This window comes from Sceloporus undulatus, chromosome 3, assembly GCF_019175285.1.
Source record: "Sceloporus undulatus isolate JIND9_A2432 ecotype Alabama chromosome 3, SceUnd_v1.1, whole genome shotgun sequence".
Classification (NCBI taxonomy): domain Eukaryota; kingdom Metazoa; phylum Chordata; class Lepidosauria; order Squamata; family Phrynosomatidae; genus Sceloporus; species Sceloporus undulatus.
In genome coordinates, this window is record NC_056524.1 from 212,779,444 (window position 1) to 212,801,003 (window position 21,560).

General features: G+C 42.8%; 1 protein-coding gene across 4 annotated transcripts; it reads right to left on the bottom strand.

Moving 5' to 3' along the window:
* Positions 1-962: 962 nt before the first annotated feature.
* Positions 963-14,088, bottom strand: LDB1 (LIM domain binding 1). Of its 4 annotated transcripts, none has more exons than XM_042458587.1 (9): positions 12,829-14,086; positions 11,298-11,373; positions 11,088-11,190; positions 9,357-9,529; positions 9,002-9,124; positions 8,405-8,488; positions 5,904-6,027; positions 5,356-5,498; positions 963-3,643 (listed from the first exon to the last, which is right to left on the bottom strand). In XM_042458587.1, the coding sequence occupies exons 1-9, from the start codon at positions 12,861-12,863 to the stop codon at positions 3,413-3,415; spliced, it is 1,092 nt and encodes a 363-aa protein (XP_042314521.1). In that variant the 5' UTR covers positions 12,864-14,086; the 3' UTR covers positions 963-3,412. The 4 variants fall into 4 exon arrangements, with proteins under 4 accessions (XP_042314521.1, XP_042314520.1, XP_042314523.1 ...); XM_042458586.1 differs by having other exon boundaries at positions 5,350-5,498; positions 12,829-13,101; XM_042458589.1 differs by having other exon boundaries at positions 3,506-3,856; positions 12,829-14,088.
* Positions 14,089-21,560: the final 7,472 nt, after the last annotated feature.

The following is a 21,560-nucleotide window of genomic DNA, read 5'->3' on the forward strand; positions in this document are numbered from 1 at the left end:
GCTTTTTCACATCCTTTATTTCCTCTTTCATACATGAACATGATGTAGACTTGAGTAGATTGACTCGGATTCAAGTCACCTCAATGACTCAACATGGACTCGACTTGGCAATAAATGACTCAACTCAACCTGAGACTTTTGAGGTCCCCACAGCACCCTGTATCAGCTGTGCATTAGAGAGCTTTCTAAAGCATTTCTTCGCTTCAAGTCCATTGCCTAATGCATTTGCTCTGAATTCCTCTGATTTTTTCTACTTAACTTTGAACAAATCTTCATTTTCTAGTTATTGTAACTCCCCGCACACACCACCTCCCTTTTTTTCTGTTAAAGTTGGCCCCCAAATGTGAGATTCAACTTGAGACTTGACTTTAAAGTTATCTTGCAAGGACTTGAGACTCAACATGATACCTGAAGGTAGAGACTTGAGAGTAAAAGACTTAAAATATATCACTGTGTGGTTTTTGTTTTTTTCTGTGCCCATTATTTCTTGGTACACAGATTGTGGAATGCAGCATTATCGGCAAACACAGCCCTTCAAAAATTGATTGGGAGGTGGAAAAGGAAAATGATTTTCCAATTGTGACATGGTGGCATCAGGGAACCAGTTACTCCTTGAACGCATCTTCTTCCCTTCAGGCCAAAGCTTGGAAAGGTTACTTCTCTGGACTACAGCACCCAGGGTGAAATCCTCACTAGGGTAAGACCAATTGAATAAATGGAAATTACACAAATGCATTCAGCAATGGATTAAATAAATTTAATTTAATTGGGAGCAGCAATGGGATTTAGGCTTGAGCCACACTGGAAGAGGATTCTGAGTCCAAGTCCAAAATTGTAACTTTTCTAAGCTCTGCTTCAGGTTAAATAAGGAACTCAAAAAGATCGGATTTCACATGGAAGAAAAGTCCTCCTGACAGATTATCAGGATCCTGATGAGAAATGAGTCTGGAAGGAGAGCGCCAAACCGAAAAGTTGTTTTATTGGTACCATACATGACCATAAATGGCACAAACTATGCAAAAAAAAAAAAAAAAAAAGGCTTTACAGTGCCCCGTGGGAGATGGTAGGTTGGAAGGGCAAAGGTGGGGAGAGAGTACACGTCACCAGTTCATGCCGAGCCACAGCAATGGGAGACGTGACACTCATATCTTTAGGTACAAAAAGGATACAGAAAAAACTCCTGTAAATTATAGTTTTGATGGTCAAATTCCCTGCTTCCAGGGAGTGGTGCAGGATGGAGCATCTGGACCCAGTAACACAAAACTAACTAGCCTCCCATACCCCGACTCCACCCTTTCAAGGATTTCAGGTTGATCCAGCTAGGCTCCTTCACATAAGAGGAGGATTTCTTGGATTCCAGGACAGGGTTCACATGAAACCCAAGCCCTTGTAGTGGCCAAGCTACTATGGAGCAACTGGCTAAAAACCATAGCAGATTTGGGGCAAACTGGCAGCAAGAATCCTGCTAAAGAAAACTTCCTTATGGCAAGGTAGCATCTTGAAGAAATAGCCTGAGTAAGGCAAAGGGGTGGTTTCTAGGACAGTTCAGACTGTGTCTCTCAGATGCACCCATACTCTGTATCAATCCATGCCAGAGGATAGCCACAGTATCTCATCTTACAGTGTACCTCTCCCAGAAGCATAGAGTTGGAAGAGACCACAAGGGCCATTCAGTTCAACCCCTTTTTCTCTTTTTTCTCAAAAAGAGGAAAAAATGCTGCCTTACACATGGATACTTTGAGGCTTCAGTGACACAAAAGGAGTTCTCTCCAGATCACACAGAACAAGTTTGGAGCAGGAAATGAACGTGGAAGAATGTAAGTGACATCCAAACACAGGAGAGCACAGGGTGGGTATTTTTAGGAATAGGCCATGATTCCATGGGGACCTGATGAACCCTGGCATTTCTCATTCAAAAAGATGGATCTGGCTCACTTTTTGAAATACCTTGCTCTATCATGGGGGAAATGACTTCTCTCCTTTACAAAACAGGAACTCTCTCCTTCCCCATGTTACATTTCCTAAAAGCTTCCTACAATTAGCCCAGTTCCCCTGCATTCTGCACTGCCCCAAGTGGATGAAAGTAGCCTCAGGGCTCTCCTGACTCCCAAGAAGGTTGTCCATTCTGATGAATTCTCCCCTTGCCCAACCACTGATGGGGGCTCAGCTGCATTAGTGAGAACACAGTGAAAGAACAGTATCATACACACGGCCTACAGCGCAGAAATATACAAGCACGAGGTACACAAACCTGAAAGGTGGGGAGGAGGAAGGGGTGGTAGAGAAAAGGGGGAGCAGCACACACAAGTTACACAGAAGGGGCAAAGTGGGGCAGCCATGCTGTCCTCAAGAGGATTGTATAAAGGAAGTCTGCAAAGTCTCTCCTTGGTTTGAAGCTCTCGGATCTGTATATAAAAACAAAGACTCCCAATTGGTAGACAAGCCTGTACAAAAATCAGGATTGGGGAAAATAGGGAGGGAGGACAGATTCTTTCATCGTCATCTTTTTTTTTTAAACTTACAATTTTAACATTTTTTTCTTAAAAAAACCCAAGGACTGGAAGTGTGAGGGGATCAGGATTGCAGTTTACTGTTAGAGCAGACTAGGCAGAGGGTTGACCCTCTTCCTACAGATCAGACCAGAAGTGACATGTGCCCTTCCATGTCAGTGAGAGGGTAGTTTTCTACCCACATTCCATGAGGTGTTGCCCCCCCCCCCACACTCCACCTTCTCCCACCTTGGCTTTCTGGGTTCTTCAGGCAGAGCAGGAGTGATTGCAGTGCCAGGAGGGGCTGCTCAAGACCCATCCCACAAAAACTAGCTGCCCCCAGTGCGAGTCAACATATTGTCTACTTTCCTGCTAGAAAAGAACCCCGTGGAGGCTGAAGATGGAACTAGGCTCATAAAACTGGTGCTCAGGCTTCCATCCAACAGACCTTAAGTATTCAGCCTCTTTCCTCTCCTGAAGTGTTCCCTGACAATCATGCTCCAAAGAGCCTCTCAAGTGAGGCTCCAAGGGGCTGCACAATGAACTTGAAACCACCATCCCCCAGCACTGACACCTGGGGAGTTTGGATGTATGTGTATGTGGGAGAAATAATTAAAATTCTGCTGGGACAAAAAAAGGGAGACCCAGGTGCCACCTGGCCCAGCGCCCCCCAAGTTCTGCCCACTAAGGGGCACAGCCAAGAGTGCAGACAGCAGGGAAGAGTGGCCAGGACAACTGGAAACAGGTAGGTGGGCAGGCTGGGTGCTGCAGTGCCCATCGGCCTGATACCTCCATGCCAGGTAGCCAGCCCATGCGTCTTCACAAATTGTCCAGGTAGAAAGGTTTCGACTCAGTCCGTGCGGGGTGGGGGGACAACCAGCCAAGGCAGGTAAAGGCCAGGCTGGATGGCAGGTGGAGGGGCTTTACTGTGATGCTTGCGACGTCGGATTCTCAGACTTGCTCTCCTGACTGGAGGGGGGCTTGCTGTTCCAGGGGCTGTTGGCGCCCAGTGCAGGAGAGTTGTTGAAGCTGTCCTCATCATCAATGCCGTTGGCAGCGTCGAACTGCGTGTTCTCCAACCGCGTGATAAGACGCTCGTCCTCATCGCCAAACTCCCCACCCATCAGGGTTGGTTCGCCCACCACCATCACATCCTGAGGAGGGAAGAGGGTCCCGAAACATAATCGAGGTGGAGACTGCCCTGACCTATTCCACAATGCCTGAGGGAGCCAATTGCCATGGAAATCAAGGACTGTCTGCCTGGAATGGAAGGCCCAAATTGCTTGGCACCCATTTTGCTGGCTCTGTCCCTCCTCTGGCCTGAACTCCTTTCCCTATTCCTTACTTGGAACTAGAGATGTGAAGGCCTGGGAAAAAATGAAAAAAAATTGAGAAAAACATTTTCCCTCTGGTTTTTACCCCCCCTAAGCCTTTCTTTTCCATAGAAAAATTGGGACAAATGGATTATGGAATATTTTATTTTATAATTATGACTAAAATGTTTAAGACAATGTTCACATATTTACTGCCGTAACAACTATGTTAGTGTTATGTAGGACTATGTACAGTTTCCAGTCCTTAGAATTCCTGGTCTTGGTTTCTTTCTCTTAGTTCGTTTTATGGAAATGAGATCATTATGTCTGCTTAGCACTATGGAGAACTAGTGGAGAGAAAATAAATTTATCTCTCTGTTTTACTAACATTGATATTTTATTCTGTTTTTATGGGGGGTGGGGTTGCCTGTTTCACAAACTAGCAAAAACAGAAAGTTTTCTTATCATTTAGATACTCTTTAACAGTTCAGGAACTTTTATCTCCATCTATAGTAAAAATGTTATGTTCCTGAAGTAAAAATGAGTTTCAATCAATAAAGGAGGTAAAAAAACTGGAAATCATTTTTTAAAAAAGATTTCCAGATTTTTAAATCCCCTGAACTCTCCAGTGTTTCCCTATGGCTTCAAAATCTCTGGTAATTTTACATCTTAAACTAGAACCCTGTTTTTACTTAACATCAATTGCAGATTTGACTGCTCATTGCTGTTTGACATGTGAAGGTTTACACTGGGACACTGAACACAGATGGCCTCCCAACTCATTTCCAGCACTAAACAAAGTTACTTTCCTGGGCTACACCACCCAGAATCCCTAAGCCACTGACTGCTTGCTGGACAATTCTGGGAGATGTAGTTTAAAAAAAGGAATAACTTTACCAAGCTCATTTTCAATTCTGACCCAGGCAATAATAACCAGAATAGTTCAGGATTACCTGTTACCTCAAGAGAGGGAAACTTACTCCTTGATTTGCACCAAAAAGAGCACCAATGGACTCCCTAACTTCCAAGCGGTTTCTGGGCCAAGGACTAAAGTAAATTCCTTAAATCTGGTTATTCTGTGGAGCAGGGATGGGCAGAAGGAAGATCAGTATCTATTCCTGATTCACATGAGATGTCAAGGGTTTCTGACTTGGTTTTCTAACAAAAGCTTGACTAAAATGCTTTTCTGCTCCAATATTAGGTTGTCAACAAATATACTAAGGGAAAAACTGAAAATAGGGTTTGCCTAAAGGATATTGGCTCTGCTACCAATTACATATCTCCAGGCTGGGCATATGCTTGGAGGCATCCTTGCTCCTTAATTTTTACTGTACCTTCACCAGCCTGAAACACTATTTTGCACCTGGCTCTGGCTGATAAACCTCCAGGGCTGTAGTTTAAAATTTTAAAAAGGTGTCACTGGAAGTCTGAATCTGCCTGCCTTGCCATGATGTCCAGCACCATCCAGGATTTCTGTGGAACAGAGTCCCAGGCAGGTGCAGGACTCATCTTTACAAGGAAAGAGAGAATGAAAAGGGGATGCTTACAGGTACCTGACTGGAGAGGGCGAAGGTGCTGGCTGGGCTCTTCTTCTTGCTGTTGCTGTTGTTGGTGTTGCCACCACCAGAGCTCATGGTGCTGCCACCTGACATCTTCCTTTTCCGGCGCTTGCTTGGTTGCTGACGTGCAGGCTCAGCTGCAAAAGGGTTGGTAAAGGGAATATTATTCAAATCCAGTAAAAGAATCTAGTTTTTCCGCATTGCCCCAACCATCACGCATACGGCCCCAACTTGCACACATCCCCAAAACCTTCTTCACTGATACACTTGGCTATCAGCTGCCTCAACTTCCTCACCAACCTGCATGTCTCTCATCAGGTGTTTCACTGGTCCAGCCCACAATGTGCTTACAGAGCAGAGTTCTCCCACCAAGTTGCCCTCATGAAATCGGCCACAGAAGATGCAAATTCTCCGAGGATGCTACATTCAGTTGGAGCACAATGGCCCAGCACCCTCTGGTGGGCTCCATAGGAAACACATCTAAGTTGGTGTCATCAAGCCACAAAAAATTTCACCAATATAGCAGCCTGGACAACACTCACCAGGTGGTGCCACCATGCGCTGCCATTTCTGAAAGAGGCATGTTTTGAGACAGTCCCGGGGACTGAGGCTGTAGGTCTTGTGCCGTGACATCAGTTCCTGCATTGGTTCTAGAATTACACACAGCTAACAAGGAAGAAGGAAGGAAGGAAAGAAAGAAAGAAAAAGAAAGAGTTACATGTTGAAGCAAAGGACAACCCTAGACAAGTCTGAGCCAGACATGGCTCTATGGGCCTACAGGTCTTGCACCTGGAACGATAAAGTTAGAACAAAAGAAACTGAAGAGTCAAACAAACACATTAGCAAACACATTAGCAAATAATTTGTATGTCAGACATCAAATGTTCACCATTAAAAAATCACCATTACTTTGTGGGACTACAACTCCCTGAATCCCACAGCATGGCTAATGGAGAATTTTGGGATTTATACTGGCTAAAAAAGGAATTTCTAAACTCTAAGACTGAAAAGCTGTGGAGCACCCACTGACACAAATTCAATGAGTTAAACGAATTAACACAAATCTGCCTTACATTGTATAAAACTTAAATAACCTTTGTTGTGCTCTTTCTAAGTGCAGTTTCCTTCTGTATAATATTAGTCTAGAGGGGTTTTGTTAGGATCTTTTATAGAGCCATGGAAATATCGCTAGATTGAAAGCAAGTAAAAATTAATTTTTTAACCCACCTTCCTCAGAATCCTCCCATTGGACTTGGCCAGTTGGGTAAGGAGAAGGGGTAGATTCTGACAATTACAGTCAAGAGAAGTAATGTTTTTCAAGCTCTGGCTAGATGGTGTATCAAATCTCTGCAATATTACATCTGAGAAGGTCCAGTTAGAGTGAACATGCTTGTTTTTATTTATATACTTACAGCTTGTTTCCTCTGAAATTTGAGGCAGTTTACAAGATATTTTAAAAGCAAGTTAACCTATATTCTCCCAATGCCTCTGAGCATTGACAGGGGTAGTGTGACCCTGCTGGTGCTACTGGACCTCTCAGCGGGGTTTGACCCTATACATGACATCCTCTTGAATCGCCTGAGAAGGTTAGGAATAGGAAACAATGCATTTCAGTGGTTCTGTTCCTCTCAGGCAGATTCCAGAGGGTGGTGCTCGGGGACAGTTGCTTGGCAAGGAAAGAGCTTAATTGTGGCATCCCACAAGGTGCCATCCTGTCCTCGATGCTTTTCAACATTTAAATGAAGCTGCTGGGAGAGATCATCCGGAGGCATGGGGCAGGGTGTTATCAGTATGCTGATGACACCCAGATATACTTCTCCATGTCTCAGTCTTCAGCTTTGACTTCAGATGGCATCTTGCCTCTCAATGACTGTCTTAAGGCAGTAATGGAATGGATGAGGGAAAACAAACTGAAGCTGAATCCAGACAAAACGGAGGTACTTATGGCTCCGAACCCAGGTATTGGGATACAACCTCCAGTCCTAGAAGGGGTCACACTCTCCTCAAAGGACTGTGTTTCCAGTCTGGCGGTGCTCCTAGATTCGTCGCTTCACATGACAAATCAGGTGAATGCGACGGTCATGAGTGCCTGTTATCAGCTTCGGCTGATATGCCAGCTGCACCCTTTCCTGGAAGTCAGGGACCTTGAGACTGTAGTACATGCACTGGTAGCTTCATGCCTTGATTTCTGCAATGCACCCTACATGGGGCTACCCTCATGCTTGGTCCGGAAATTTCAATTATTTCAGAACATGGCAGCCAGCAGACTGGTCTCCGGTACATCCAGAAGAGACCATATAACACCGACCATATAACACCGATCTTAAGATCACTCCACTGGCTGCCCATCAGTTTCCGGGCCCAGTACAAGGTGTTGGTTATCACCTTTAAAATCCTAAATGGCTTGGGTCCAACCTATCTTCGGGACCGCCTCCTTCCATATAATCCTCCCCGCACACTTATATCCTCAGGGGAAAATTTGTTACAGCCTGTCTACGACCTCCCAGAGGACCTTCTCAGCTGTTGCTCCCAGACTGTGGAATGGCCTACCGGACGAGATCCGTCACATTACCACTCTAAATAGCTTTTAAAAAGCTATAAAGACGGATCTCTTCCGGTGGGCCTTTCCTGAGCAGTTCTCCAGCTATGAGAAAGAAAATCTAATTGTTGACCTCTGACTTCACCACAGTTATTGTATTATTTTTAAATGTGTTTTATGTTTTAAATTCTACATTGTTTAATTGTATTTTAAGGGGGGGGTTGAGGGTTCGGACTGTAGATTTTATTCTCGTAAGCCGCCCCAATTGCATTTTGTAGAGAGGCGAGATATAAATAATTTTTTTATTATTATTATTAATACATATACAGTAAAATAGTCCACTAAAATGAATGTTAAAACAACTGAAAAAGCAGAGTAAAAAAAAAAACCCACAGAAGCATCACTCTTCAAATGTCATCTTACAGGTATGGGTTTCTTATTTGCTCTTTAGGACTGAACAGGAGGGGTTACCAGGGAAGATTCCATAGCCTTGAAACTACTTACTCGGAGGTAGTTGAGTGTGGAGTTTGAAAGTCCGCATCGGGTGATGTTCTTGGACAACTGGTCCAGCATCTGGGGATCTTGTGCCTGGAATAAGGTTTGGAAACAGAAATTGAAGAATAAAACAAGAAAGTACTATAAAGAAATAAAACAAGAAAGAATAAAACAAGAAATTGAAGAATAAAACACCAGAAAGTACTATATATATGAAAGATGTAAATATGTGCTAGATAGGACCAAAACTGAGACAATTCAGTTTTGGATTATCATAGCAAGAATCCCCACAGCCAGCATAGCCACTGGCTATACTAGTTCTTGTTAATCAAGGTATGACTGTACTCTAATCTGACTATACAAAGAACTCATAATCTCTGTTTTTCTTCTCCATAGAAGTTGTACAGGCAGAAGTTGTGCAGATAATCCCAACTATGGCTTAAAAGGAGGGAATCAGCTCTCTAGCTGAACTAGGCCAGAGTCACAAAAAGTAGCAGTCACTCATAACAGCACACAAGCACAAGGTACTGAATGCCTCTATCTCCAGAGAAAGGCTGCCAGAATTGCTAAAACCAAGTTGAGCCAACAGCTGGTACCCAGACTCACATGCATAGCAAGGATGCTGCGGGGAATGAGCTCTCGGTGTTGCCGGATGCTGAAGTGCCACGTCTTTATCCTCATCATGTCATCAAACATGAACTCCAGGTAGAGACGGCCCTCCACACACACCTGTGCACATAAAAAGCAAACACATGGCCTTAATGTTCAAGTAAGCTCTCCCCACAGTGTAGATAAACAACCATGGTCCTCCTTGTTTAGCTGTATCCAGAACCACTTCCCTCCCAGGAATGGGCTCCTTAAAGAGCTCATGAGGAAATGGCAAACTACTTGCATTTGCAGTTCAAGGCAGAAATCTGAGGCAAGGTGGGGACAGGGAGTTCAGAATGCCACATTCTCTCACCTGGGTGAACATGGGCTTGCCATGCTGAGTAACCATGGTACACTGGTCACAGTCGAGTGAGACAAAGTTGTTGTGGAAGGACTCCTTAGGGTGCTTCAAGACATAATATAGCTCAGTAGCACCTCCTTCAAAGATGCTGCGGAAGTAGCGGGGAATCAGGGTTCGGCCAATCGCTACACGCAGAGGAAGAAAAGGCAGATAAACACCTGTGATTTTTCAGCCTTAATTAAGGACTTCATTCCTAAGGATGGGGCCTTTCCCTACAGGGGATCACAACCATCCAATGGAACTGCTGGAGGGCTAGAAGGAAAACACTATGAAGACACCATAGGAGGCCAAATGAAAGATTCATACCCTGCTCCAGTTTATGGCACTCCCTGGTGCTTACTTTCTGCCGGTCATTCATGAGGATGACAATGACTGCACAACCAAAACCCTTGCATCTGGACTTATTGGCTCCAACAAATGAAAACCACAGTAACTTACTCCTGCTCTAAATATTATTTATTTGCAAATAAAATAAAAAACCCCACATAGCTAAGAAGGGATTGAGACCCTACCTGTATCCACCTGCCCCACAATCCATCTTAAACATATAAAAAAGTTGTGTGTTCATGAATCTGACAATGTCACTTCTCTTATATGATTGTTAACAACATTGCCCGATGAAGAATCCAGTTAGCTTGAAAAGCCTGCGTAATGTATGTTGTGCCTTTTGGTTGGCCTAATAAAACTATCTCTGCAAAATGTATTTTAGATTTTGCTGCACTGCCAACAGAGCTACCCATGAATGATATTAAATTATTTCCATTTCTGATGCACCTTCAATAAGTCTACATTTCCGTCAACTGGCAGTCATTCAAAGTGGACATCTAATCAGGTGCCTGGCTTTGGAAGTTGAGAGGGCAGGGAGAAAATGTCAAACAAATGAGGCATTTTTCTTCCAAAAAAATCTGAATGTTGGCAACATGCGTTTCTCTACAACGTAAGTGATCCATATTGAAGCAATATATAAAATCCACTGTGAACAATGGGTTGCTCATTGGGGCAATCAAGACAAATTTTCAACTGTCAGAAATATATGAAAACCTGCCCTGTTCCATACTGGTTGGCCTCAGGTTCCAGTTGGGAAATCCATGGCCACTTGGAGAGGTACAAAGTGGAGGAGCAGAGGTAATAAACAAGTTCATAGTTACTATGTGCCTGTTCAGAGGCAATTGGGTTCCAGGAAACTATTGTTGGCTACTGTGGGATGTAAAATGAAATGCAATTTTTATAGCCTAGCAAATAGTGTATCTGGGATGGAGAATACATGACTCTCCAGATGTTGTTAAGACTGTAACTCCTTTCAATTCTACCTAGCACAACCAAGGATAAGAGATTATGGAAGCTGAAGTCCAAGAAATCTGGTGGGCTGACATTCCCATTCCTTTTACTAAGTGTTGCTTTACTAACAATCAGTATTCCTTAATGTCTGTACTTGTACTAGATTCTTCTGGAGTTATCTCTTCATGACAGCTGCAAAGCTAAGTGGCTGTGATAGATCTATAATCAACTGTGTACCAGATCATAATCTCACAGTCAGTAGTGAATAGAAGGAGCACTCCTTAGTCCAAGAGGAACTGTGCAAATGAACTCTCAGATCTTCTCATCATCACTTTTTTTTACATAAAAAGTGGTTCATGAAACCATGATAGTTGAAAATTAAAGCCACTCCAGCCTGGGACTCACTATATCTCTTTGGTCCATCTTCCAGACAGAAGGTGATTGTTAACATGGCATCATCCTCAAAGAACTCAGTGGTGAAAGCATCCCACCACAGATTGTCACATTCCTGTAGGCAAAAAGGAATATTGTTACTTATGAAGAAGGGAAAAGCCTCTGCTATGATGACAGCATCTCTATCTTTGAAACCACAGAAGCTATTCCACAAAACTATACCTCTGTCCAGTTTTGCAGCCGCTTATTGAGCTCAAATATTCTGTAGTCGGTCTGGTTGCCATATGGTGTGTGCCTCCTGTCAATCAACCACAATAATAAGAAAATTAAGTTTAAAGTTTAAGCTTAAACATGCAGCAATTTTTCTAAATTTTATTTTATTTATTTATTTTGGTTATTAAAACTCCACAGACAAAGGCCCTCCTATCTCCTGCTCAGTGCCATCCAGCAAGTTAATGACGGAATTGGGACAAAACTCTAGAATGCCTTCTCTGTAAGGGTATAACTGGTGTCAACATGACAATCTTTGCAATACCAGGTCAAAGCATATATATTTGCTCAGACATTTTAAAGTGGTTACAGTGTTTAGCCTGCTTTGCTTATGCTTAGCTGTTTCTAAATTGTACAGTGCGCCCGCGTCATACACGGGCGCACCTTACACGGCTTGAGCATATGTGCTCAAGCCGCGGGACGCACGGGGGGCGGAGCGTACCATTCAATTGAATGGGCACCCGCGCCCGTTGCACCCCGTGCACCACTGTGCACGAGCCCCATTGTTTATAATGGGGCTTGAGCATAGGCGGAATTCGCCTTACACGGCGGGATCCGGAATGGATCCCCGCGTAAGGCGAGGGCCCATTGTACACTTTTTACAAATATTAATATATTGTTTTACAATGTTACACTGTTTTTAAGATGTGTTTCATTCATACTTATTATACGTTGCTTGGGTGGCTATCAGGATGAAAGGGTAAAGCTGCAGTCCTATATCTAATCAGTCATATAACTTATAAGCAAATTTCATAGGAGAACACTACGAATATATCCTTTTCAAAATGTGTCCTTGGAGGTCAGAAGCACAATGTTTGATGCAATTATTTCTTGCCTACTCACTATCAGTCCTTGTGTTTTATTTTCTTTTGATATTTCAATAGGATATATTGTTTTGTTGATACATGTTCATCCAGGGTTTCATAGGGTAATTTGCAAATTTACAGTCTAGATACAAAATATTTTATCTGGTCTTTACTTGTGTTACCTCATTTATAAAATATTTTTAATAATTGTATAAATTCTGGTGAATTTTATCAGGCTTAGCCAGTCTTTATTGTTGTTTTTAAATGCTAAAGAAGAAGTTTTCTTTTTTTCTATTACCTCACTCAAATGTTATTCATTCTGTAAAATTATTTTAAAATAAATGTTATTAACAATAAACTCTACTTAGTGCATTACGTTTTTGGTTTTTATATCACATAGGAAGTAGTTTTCTTGTGTTCTTTTTTTTAATCTTAGCAAAATGAGGGGAAACTATCTATTTTAAAGTGCTCATATAAATACACATATATCATCTATCCCTAGCTTAACTGTTTTCCTTGGATGTTCAGCTGTGGTAGACCAATTTGAACACAGATCCACTAGCCTGAGTACAATTGCCTTGCTTTACTGCAAAAAGTCTCTCAAAACAGAGAAGTTTCATCTATCTTTAATCTAGCTAACACAGATGGACAGAAGAAAGAGTGATGCAAACTCTTACCCAATTCCAGGCTCCAGGTATGTTGGTGGATACATAGGAGTTGGTCTGCCAAGAAATAAGACAGTACAAATGGATTAATCAAGGCCATACCCAAACCATTTCATTACAGCATAAAGAGTATGACAGAGATATATTTTTGGAAGAGGACAGGCAACTCTAAGATCCAAAACACACTGCAGAAATCATCCAGTTTGAGACCACTTTAACTGCCCTGGCTCAGTGGTAGGAATCCTGGAAATTGTAGTTTATTGTGGCACCAGAGCTTTCTGACAAAGAAGGCTGAATGTCTCACAAAACTACACTTCTAAGAATTTCCCAGCCTTGAGCCAGGGCAGTTAAAGCAGTCCCAAACTTGTTTATTTCTGCAGTATGTTTTGCACCAATCTCTTTGGTCTGCTTTATCATCTTTTTGCTATTCCCATTATGTGCCTCTTAATTTTAAATCCCTATGTTTATTTACTTGTTATTTCTTTCCTTTCCTTATCCTGACTAGATATTTTCTGCACATCTTACTGTGACTCTACTTCATCAGCATTGCATAAATAATCCAGTCTGACACCATGGCTCAGTGCTATGGAATTCTGGGAATTGTACTTTGTTGTGGCACCAGAGTTCTGACAGAGAAGACTACATGTTTCACAAAACTACAGTTCCTAGAATTCCATAGCAGTGAGTGATGGCAGCTAAAGTGGTGTCAAACTGGATTATTTCTGCAGTGCAGATGCAGCCTATGCAAAACGTTGCCTATATATATTTGCTCATTTTGTCCTCTTCCTTGTACTGCACCCAATTTCTTTCCACAAATATATATCCAGTGTTTAACCACATCTACGTTTTAAGACGTTCTAGAAGATAGTTCCCTCTTCTATTTTCCTGGTTGATTTGCATACTTTGACTCTTCCTTTTTCAACTACAACTTTGAAACCTACTACTCTTATTTCTGTTCATCATTTGACAAATCTCTCCCAGAAATCAAATAGAGGAAATCTGTCTACCTCCCAATGACATTGGATTCTCTTCACCCCAAATGAATGGCCATGTTGTTTCAATCTCCCACATTCCTGCACCTTTTGCTCTTGTTGTCATGTGCCATCAAGTCATTTCCAACTTATGCTGATCCTAAGGAGAACCTACCACAGGGTTTCATTCACAAGACTTCTTCAGGTGCCTATGCCTTCTTCTGAGGCTGAATGAGTATACTTGCCCGAGATCACTCAGTGGGTTTCCACAGCCAAGAAGGGCTTTGAAGCCTGGTCTCCAGAGTAATAGTCCAACACTCAAACCACTACATCACATTAGCCTGCAAATTCCTAAAGTTTAAGACGTTTGTTTAATTAGATACAGTGGGCCCTTGGTATCTGCTGGGGTTTGGTTCCAGGATCATATATGGATACCAAAATCCATGGATGCTCAGGTCCCATTGAATACAATGGGGTTGTAAAATGGTGTCCCTTACATAAAATAGCAAAATCAAGGTATGCTTTTTAGAATTGATATTTTTTGCAATATTTTCAAGCCATATATAGTTGAATCCATTGATAAAGAATCCTCTATAGCAATGACCAACTGTATTTGCATCAATATCCTGCAGTTTCTCCAATGAACTCAAGGAGGAGGATGCAGCTCTCCTCCACCTTACCCTCATAACACCCCTGTGAGGTATATCTGTCTGAAAGAGTGCCTGTCCCAAGATGACCCAGATACACTGTTCGGACCAGAGCCAGGAACAAACAGTTCCGATGTTCGACAGAAGTGTCAGTTTGCTTTAAAGGGTCTGGTGTATTTTAGTGAAATGCCAGGAAACAACATACTTGTGTCCTGTTACAAAAGGGTCTAGAAATGCCTTATGAGGAGAGAGTTAGGGAGCTGGTATGTTTAGCCTGGAGAGGGAAGGTGCAGAGGTGATATGATAGCCCTGTTTAAGCATTTGAAGGAGTGTCACTGAGGATGGAGCAGCTTGTTTTTCTGCTGCTCAGAGTAAGGACCTGGAAAAATGGATACAAGCTACGGAAAAGAGCTTCCACCTAAAAACTAGGAAGATCTTCCTGACACTAAGAGCTGTTTCTCAGTGGAACACACTTCAGGGTTGGGGAGTCTCCTTCTTGTAGGTTTCAAAGAGGCTGGAGGGCCATCCGTGGTGCCTTGCTTATGTCCTCCTGCATGGCAGGGGGTTTGACTGGATGGCCCTTGTTGGTCTCTTCCACTCTGTGATTCTATCATTCTAAGTGGTCATTGGAAAACAACAGCTGGGGCCTCCTAGTGTCCTAGTCTAATACAGCATTTAACCCTGGCTCTCACGTTGCCATTTTTCTCCTTCTTCCAGAGGAACACAATGCCTTTCTGTCAGAAGTTGCTCTGCTTTTGGTCCCTTATTTTCCTCTTATGTTCCCCCCCCCCTTCTTGCTAATCTGAGACTTCCTGCAGGCTCTACTTTGCAGCCAGAAATTGCAGGAAGCAATTCCCTGTTCCAAAATTCCTGAATGAAGTGGGTGCCTTTTTCAGTCTCCACGCTTGTCACTAAAGAACAGTGATACATGCATTGTCATGGGGTCGTCGTGTGCGTACCAAGTAATTAGCCCTATCATGGTGAGTAGGCTTCAATTTAATACCTGTATTTATTACATTCACACACATTGTTATGTATGGTTTTTTACTGGCTCCTTGTTGGATAAATACTGATGGATGTTAAACTAATAATTCCCAATCAATGTGCAGGATCAGGAGAGAACGACGAGCATATCACAAGAAAGTAAGTTATTCAAAGCTTTGGTCAGATTGCCACTATCCCTCTGCAAGTTTTTACATTTTAATTTGAAAGTGGTTCATGTGGAAATGCACATGGCAGGCTCCTCTGAACACGGATAAAATTAAACCTTTGAGGCTGCTCTTTTAAATTCTCACAGACATCATGTGTATTTCTCATCGATATACATTGTCCTCCACATTCACTGGGTTAGGGGCACGGATCTCATGCATGTGGGAAAATTGCAAATAACAAAAACACTATGTCTTTACCTGAACAACCTCTTTGGGAATCTCTGGATCCTCCAGTGCAACTCTGTGGTCAACATCTGCCAGACGTTGACCAGAGAATTGGGCTGGAGGAGCTACAAATGCCTAGTGGAGTGTTTCCCCCCAGGATCTCAAGTTTCTAGTTGACTTTTAGTTACAATGACCATAGAGTTGTGCTGGAGGACCTAGATATTCAAACCTGCAGAAGTCAAAACCTCAAACGTGGAGGACTAGTGTAACAAAACATCTCTACAGTGACACTGAAATAAGGTTAGAAGGAAACTATGCATGTTCTTTGCTTTGTGCCTTGGTGTTGGATGAAAGAGGGGCCCTGCTTTACACTTTTGTTCCCCAGGCTTCAGCAAACTGTGATGCCTCATGGGTGGGCACATTCTTTTGTCCCGAAGGCCATATGGGGAGTAAATGGCAGGCTGGTGTAGGCTTCCTGCCAGTGGTAGGCATGTCCAATGTGGCTGGGGACTTGTGTCTTGGTCTCTCCTTTTCTCCTTCCCTTGTCTGTCTTATTGACAAATTCTTAGTTTTCTCCCCAGCACAAGCCTTCCCTTCCTGCCTCCATCTCAACCCATGGGAATGGAATGCTTAACTCTTACCCAGCCTGGATGCAAGAGATGCCATTGCTTCCTAACTAACCCTCGCCATTATGATCAGCACTGAATTTCTTTACTCATTCTACTTGACAGAAGGGAAGCTGGAGAATCAACTGGGAAGAGGGCCTGTGGGGTAAGGTTCTCAAGACAGTGTACAATATGCTGCCTCTACTCATTTCATACATCTGGAATGGAAAAAGCAAGCAGCAGAGCTGCAAAGATCCTAATGTACAGATGAACAGAAGAAGAGTAAGAGGCAGGAACGGGACTGAGCCGGCTTTTGGGGGAGGAGATCCCCCAGGGTTGCATCACAAAGAGCCTCTCACATACTCCACATGTTGTAGGTCTCTTACTCTTGTTGATTGTTGTGTACTGTATATTTGTGTTCCGTTCTTCTGGTTTCCTTTAAAGTTTTTGTTCAGCTTATGCTGAAGCCGTGCAACGATTAAAGAAATGGTGTGTGTGCTGCCCCGCACCACAAGCACACGCCCCATTGTTTGCAATAGGGTGCAAGCATACGCAGATTTCCCCATACACGGGGAGGGGGGGTCTGGAACAGATTCCCCCATGTAAGGGAAGGGGCCCTCTGTACTTGTTAAAACCTAATTAAAGGAAATAAAGGAAACTTACCCAATACTCGATCCAGCATAGTGCCTGGGTGGAAGGAGGAAAGGCGTTGCCGTTTGGGGGCTCCTTTGGAGAGTACAGCTTGAACGACTTAGAGGAACAGCCTAAGAAAAAGGAGAGGAAAAAAGAAGGATACGGGCATACATAAATAAAGGCCCTTGTCCAGTGTAGACTCTGGATAAGAATGACATTCTGTGTTTAGTTTTTAATGCGTGCAGTCCCTCTGCCTTCCACTTTGGCTACCGATCAGTCCGTACTCAACTCCTTCTGACAAAATGATTTGCCAAATGCAGACAGAACACAGACATAAAGGCTAGATGAACTGGCTGTATCCTACCACACTCTGACCACTGGTACGGGAAAGTACAAATGCTTCCAAGCTAGGGAAACTACAGCAGTTCTACATTGGGGTCCTGTTTCTACATTTCCAGTCAAAAAGTCAAAAGCAAGAAAGCACTAATGATTGCATTGTGTGGTCCCCAGCAAAGGAAACTGAGTGAAGGTGTGGAGTATGTGTTCGTCCTATCCAGTGCAAAGCCACAGCAAAGAGGTCAAAAGCTTCTCTAGAACAGTGCTATACAAAATCACATCTACACTACAGTAGCTTTATCTCATGCTGTGGGTTATGGGAGAGAAGAGAAGGGTTCTATGAGAATAACCGCTGCACAACCTAAGGCTTCATTTCTAAGTTAGAAAAATGGGCTGGGACAGGAGAAAACTGCTTCTGGCTAAATTAATGTGAAGGATAAAGTGAGGCCAGGGTGGTGGGTGGGGGCGGAACGTTCCTCTTTGCACCAAATTTGCAAGATTGCTTTTTAGAGATCAACTAGTGGTGCCACATTCAGAGTAACTGATGACATAAAAGGAGTAAAATGCTCTCCTCTCCTCTTAGATCAGACAAGGCAACTATACTAGGTATTGGGCCAGTTTTCCAGACTCAGAAGTGATGTGACATCACTTCCAGCTTCAGCCAATTTCGACCGTTTGGGGGGAGGGAGCAACACTGTATATGGTCAGGATCATTCTAAGTTTCTGAATGGTATTTCATTCTCCGTGTACCACAATTTGCTGACTATGGAAGAACCCAGTGCAAGAGAGGCTCTAACACCTGTGTCCATTTTGTGTCTTGACGTATGCTTAAGATTGCCGCATTAATCGGTATTGGACCATCTAATAATGAGACGACGGTATGTTTTTGTCAATAATCGAGAACGCATATATGTCAAAAGGTACTGAGTCAGAGATGTACAGAGAATATCAATGAGAAGAAAGCAGGTCTTGAGATAGGATGAAGACTTCTATCAGTATTGTATGGGCCATACCATACCACTGTGTGAATACTCAGTAAAGCTTGCTTGAAAGCTTGGTGTGCTCTTTTTCTGCAAATGCAGTGGGCAACACGCTGTAAGACTAGCTTTTATGTTATTTGGAAAAGTTTTGTCACATGCAAATTTGTGGAACACTTGCTCTAATCATAAAACACCAGTGCAGGAGGTTGTTCATCGATTGCCCCACCCCCACCCCAAAATCTCAATTGTCGCTCTGCAGTTTCCTTGAGAAAAGAGTCAGGAAAAATAAATCTTGGCTGTTTATGCCACGCTATGGAGGGGACCAAGAGGTTGTATCATGTGAGAAATAATGACATCTTGCGAGTAGGCGCACAGTTCCCAATGTCCAGCGCACATGGGAGATGCCATGAATGGTAGTTTGACTTCACAGGTGGCCAGGCCATAACACCTGGAATCACTTTGTCTAAGGCATCAAATGACAAATTTCAAATGATAAATGGGTTTCCGCCTGATGCTGATAGTTTAGTTACATGAAGAATGTGTTATGGAGAGACTAACATGGTATCAAATTTTAGAGTGAAAGCTAACCGTATTGGGGGAACCAATATTGGGAACACTTGATTAAAATTTGTTTCCTGCTGCATAGTTTAAAAAGCTTTTATATGAGGAACATTTCAAAATTTTATCCCTGGCCTGCAATTTGAACGACATTCCTTTCTACTGCTCCAGGATCTACTTTAATTCTATTGAAACAGTTTTTACTAGCAAATCAGGTACAAACATTTCCTATATCATCACAAACAAATTCTAGAGTATCCTTCCCCATTTACTTATCTAATACATCTGGAGAGCACCAGTGAATATACGCACTGGTGATGATGGTTGTGGGTAAGGGATTTGTGACTGAACATTTCTGAAAAATACTAGGTAGAAAAGGTTCATATTTGAGGAAGTTTTAAATACAACATCTTCTAAGAAGAACAATGATAGCTGCTTCCCATTTGGGTTACTACCAAGAAATCCTAACACAAGTGGATCAGTTACCAGTGTGTGAAACAAGCAGCAAGACGCCTCTTTATCATGTATCACAGCATTCTCACTCCTATCTTCTATCGTCCTTGTTGCAGTGTTGGGCCTATTCTATTATAAAGTGAGGAGAAGGGCCCTGGCATTTGACTCATGCAGTCATATGCAGCAATCAAGGGGACTGTGGGTTGAGTCTTAAGCTTTCCCGTGAACTGTGCTGTCTAATCCTCCCTCCAACTCCCAGATCATTATATAGCAGACTTGAGTTTTTCAGATGTCGCTGAATGCCCTTTCAAGGGAGGAAATCTAAAACTGCCAAACATACATGACTACGGTTGGCCCTCCATATTTGTGGCTTTGACTTGGTTATTTGTGGTTTGATTAATGTTTCTCTCTTAGAAATATCTAGGTCCTCCAGCACAAAACTCTTCCAGAAGTTGACCACAGAGTTGTGCTGGGAACTTAAACGTTCCCAAAGAAACAACTTTCTTAGGCATTTGTAGGTCCTCCAACATATTCTATGATCTTCTTTGGCACCTGTTTACCACAGAGTTGCACTGGAGCACCTGGAGATTTCTACAGAGTGTTCTCTTAAGTAGAAATAGTATTATTTGCGGGTTCCCCACATTCACTCCCTGCCCTGCAATGTGGGGGGATCACTGTATATAACAGGGTTGGCCAACCATCAAGGGGTTAGGGAGCCAGATTGCGCAAAAAAAAAAAAAAAAAAAGGGGGGGGTACTACTGCATCCCTCCTGGGGAAAAAAAACACAACTGTTTTCACAATAAAATTTCCCTGGGGTGAAGAAAGAGGTATTTATTACAACAGGACATGTATTACAACCTGGAAGTCATTCTGGTTCACATCCTGTTGTGGTTTGGTGTTTTTTAAATCCTCTTCTGGGCATAGATGGCTACATGGAGAAAAATATGACCTGTACTCTTGAGAATTTTTTTAATACCTGAACTGGAGGGACCTGAAGAAAGCCACATGCAGTCTCGTCTTTCTTCCACAGCTACACAATGTCCACCCTGTGATGGTGTTTTAAATGAATGTGTCTCCAATGGCAATGCCAATTAAAACTACACTATTATGCTTCCCATTCACCAGGAACTATAGGAATGTGAGTCTGATCATCGTTTTCTCAGCCCCAGTATTATCAATTTGGGATTAGCCACCATTGTCCACAATTGAGGAAGGATTCTTTCCTAACCTAACCCTACCGGAGATGTTGGCGATCTCCATCCGCGATTCCATCGTTAACTGAATCTGAATGTAATAAGCTTCCTATCACACATATGGGTGCATTCAGTAGTGTTAAGTCACTCATTCCTTTCAAAACTACATACAGCATGACTTTATCTCCAACACAAAAGAGCATCCAGCTTCCATCATGAGAAAGAGTTACGTAACATTAGGACCTTACATTTCAGTGGCAAGCCAGTGTCAAATAATTTTTCCAACTCAGCTCTATATTTTCCCTTCTAGTATCTGTCTCAGATGGCCTCAATCCTTCCACCAGAAACAAGATATCTGCAGTGTGGCCAGCAGACAAGTCTATTAAGCTTTTACCTTAATAAGAGCCTTGCAAGTTTCAAAATTTTGTGGTTTAGATTCAAGCAACTCCGAATTACAGAAACAAGATTTTAAAACCAAAGGTTATGTTGCTATAGTTCTTTACTTTGTTGTAAAGGGATTTCTTTAGCACCTTTGAGACTGTGTGAAAAAGCTGTAGACATAAGCTTTTGTAGACTTGGCTGCTTCCTTGGCTGGATGGAGTGAATGATGCCCAGGAAGGCCCTTTATAATCAGACTGCATGAATAGCAACGAAATGCAAAACTTGTGGGTATTGTGATGAGGTAACAAATTCAGTTTAACTATGGTGGTGAGGACAAAGGCAAGAGGGAAGAGTTGCCTAAGGCCAGGGTGGGTCAGTGTTAGTATGAATGGTGGAGGGAGTTTTGGAATGTAGTGTGTGCAGCCTGGGACCAAGAAGGGATGTTGATAAACTGGCTAAGAACATCCTTCTGAGGGCTGGGGTGCTCATACACCAAGTTCCAAAACTCTATTTATATGGAGATCTACCCGCCCTGGCCTTAGGCAATCTTCCCTCCTGGATCCTCAATGACCATAGTTAAAGTTTAACTGATCACATCCTCACCACATCC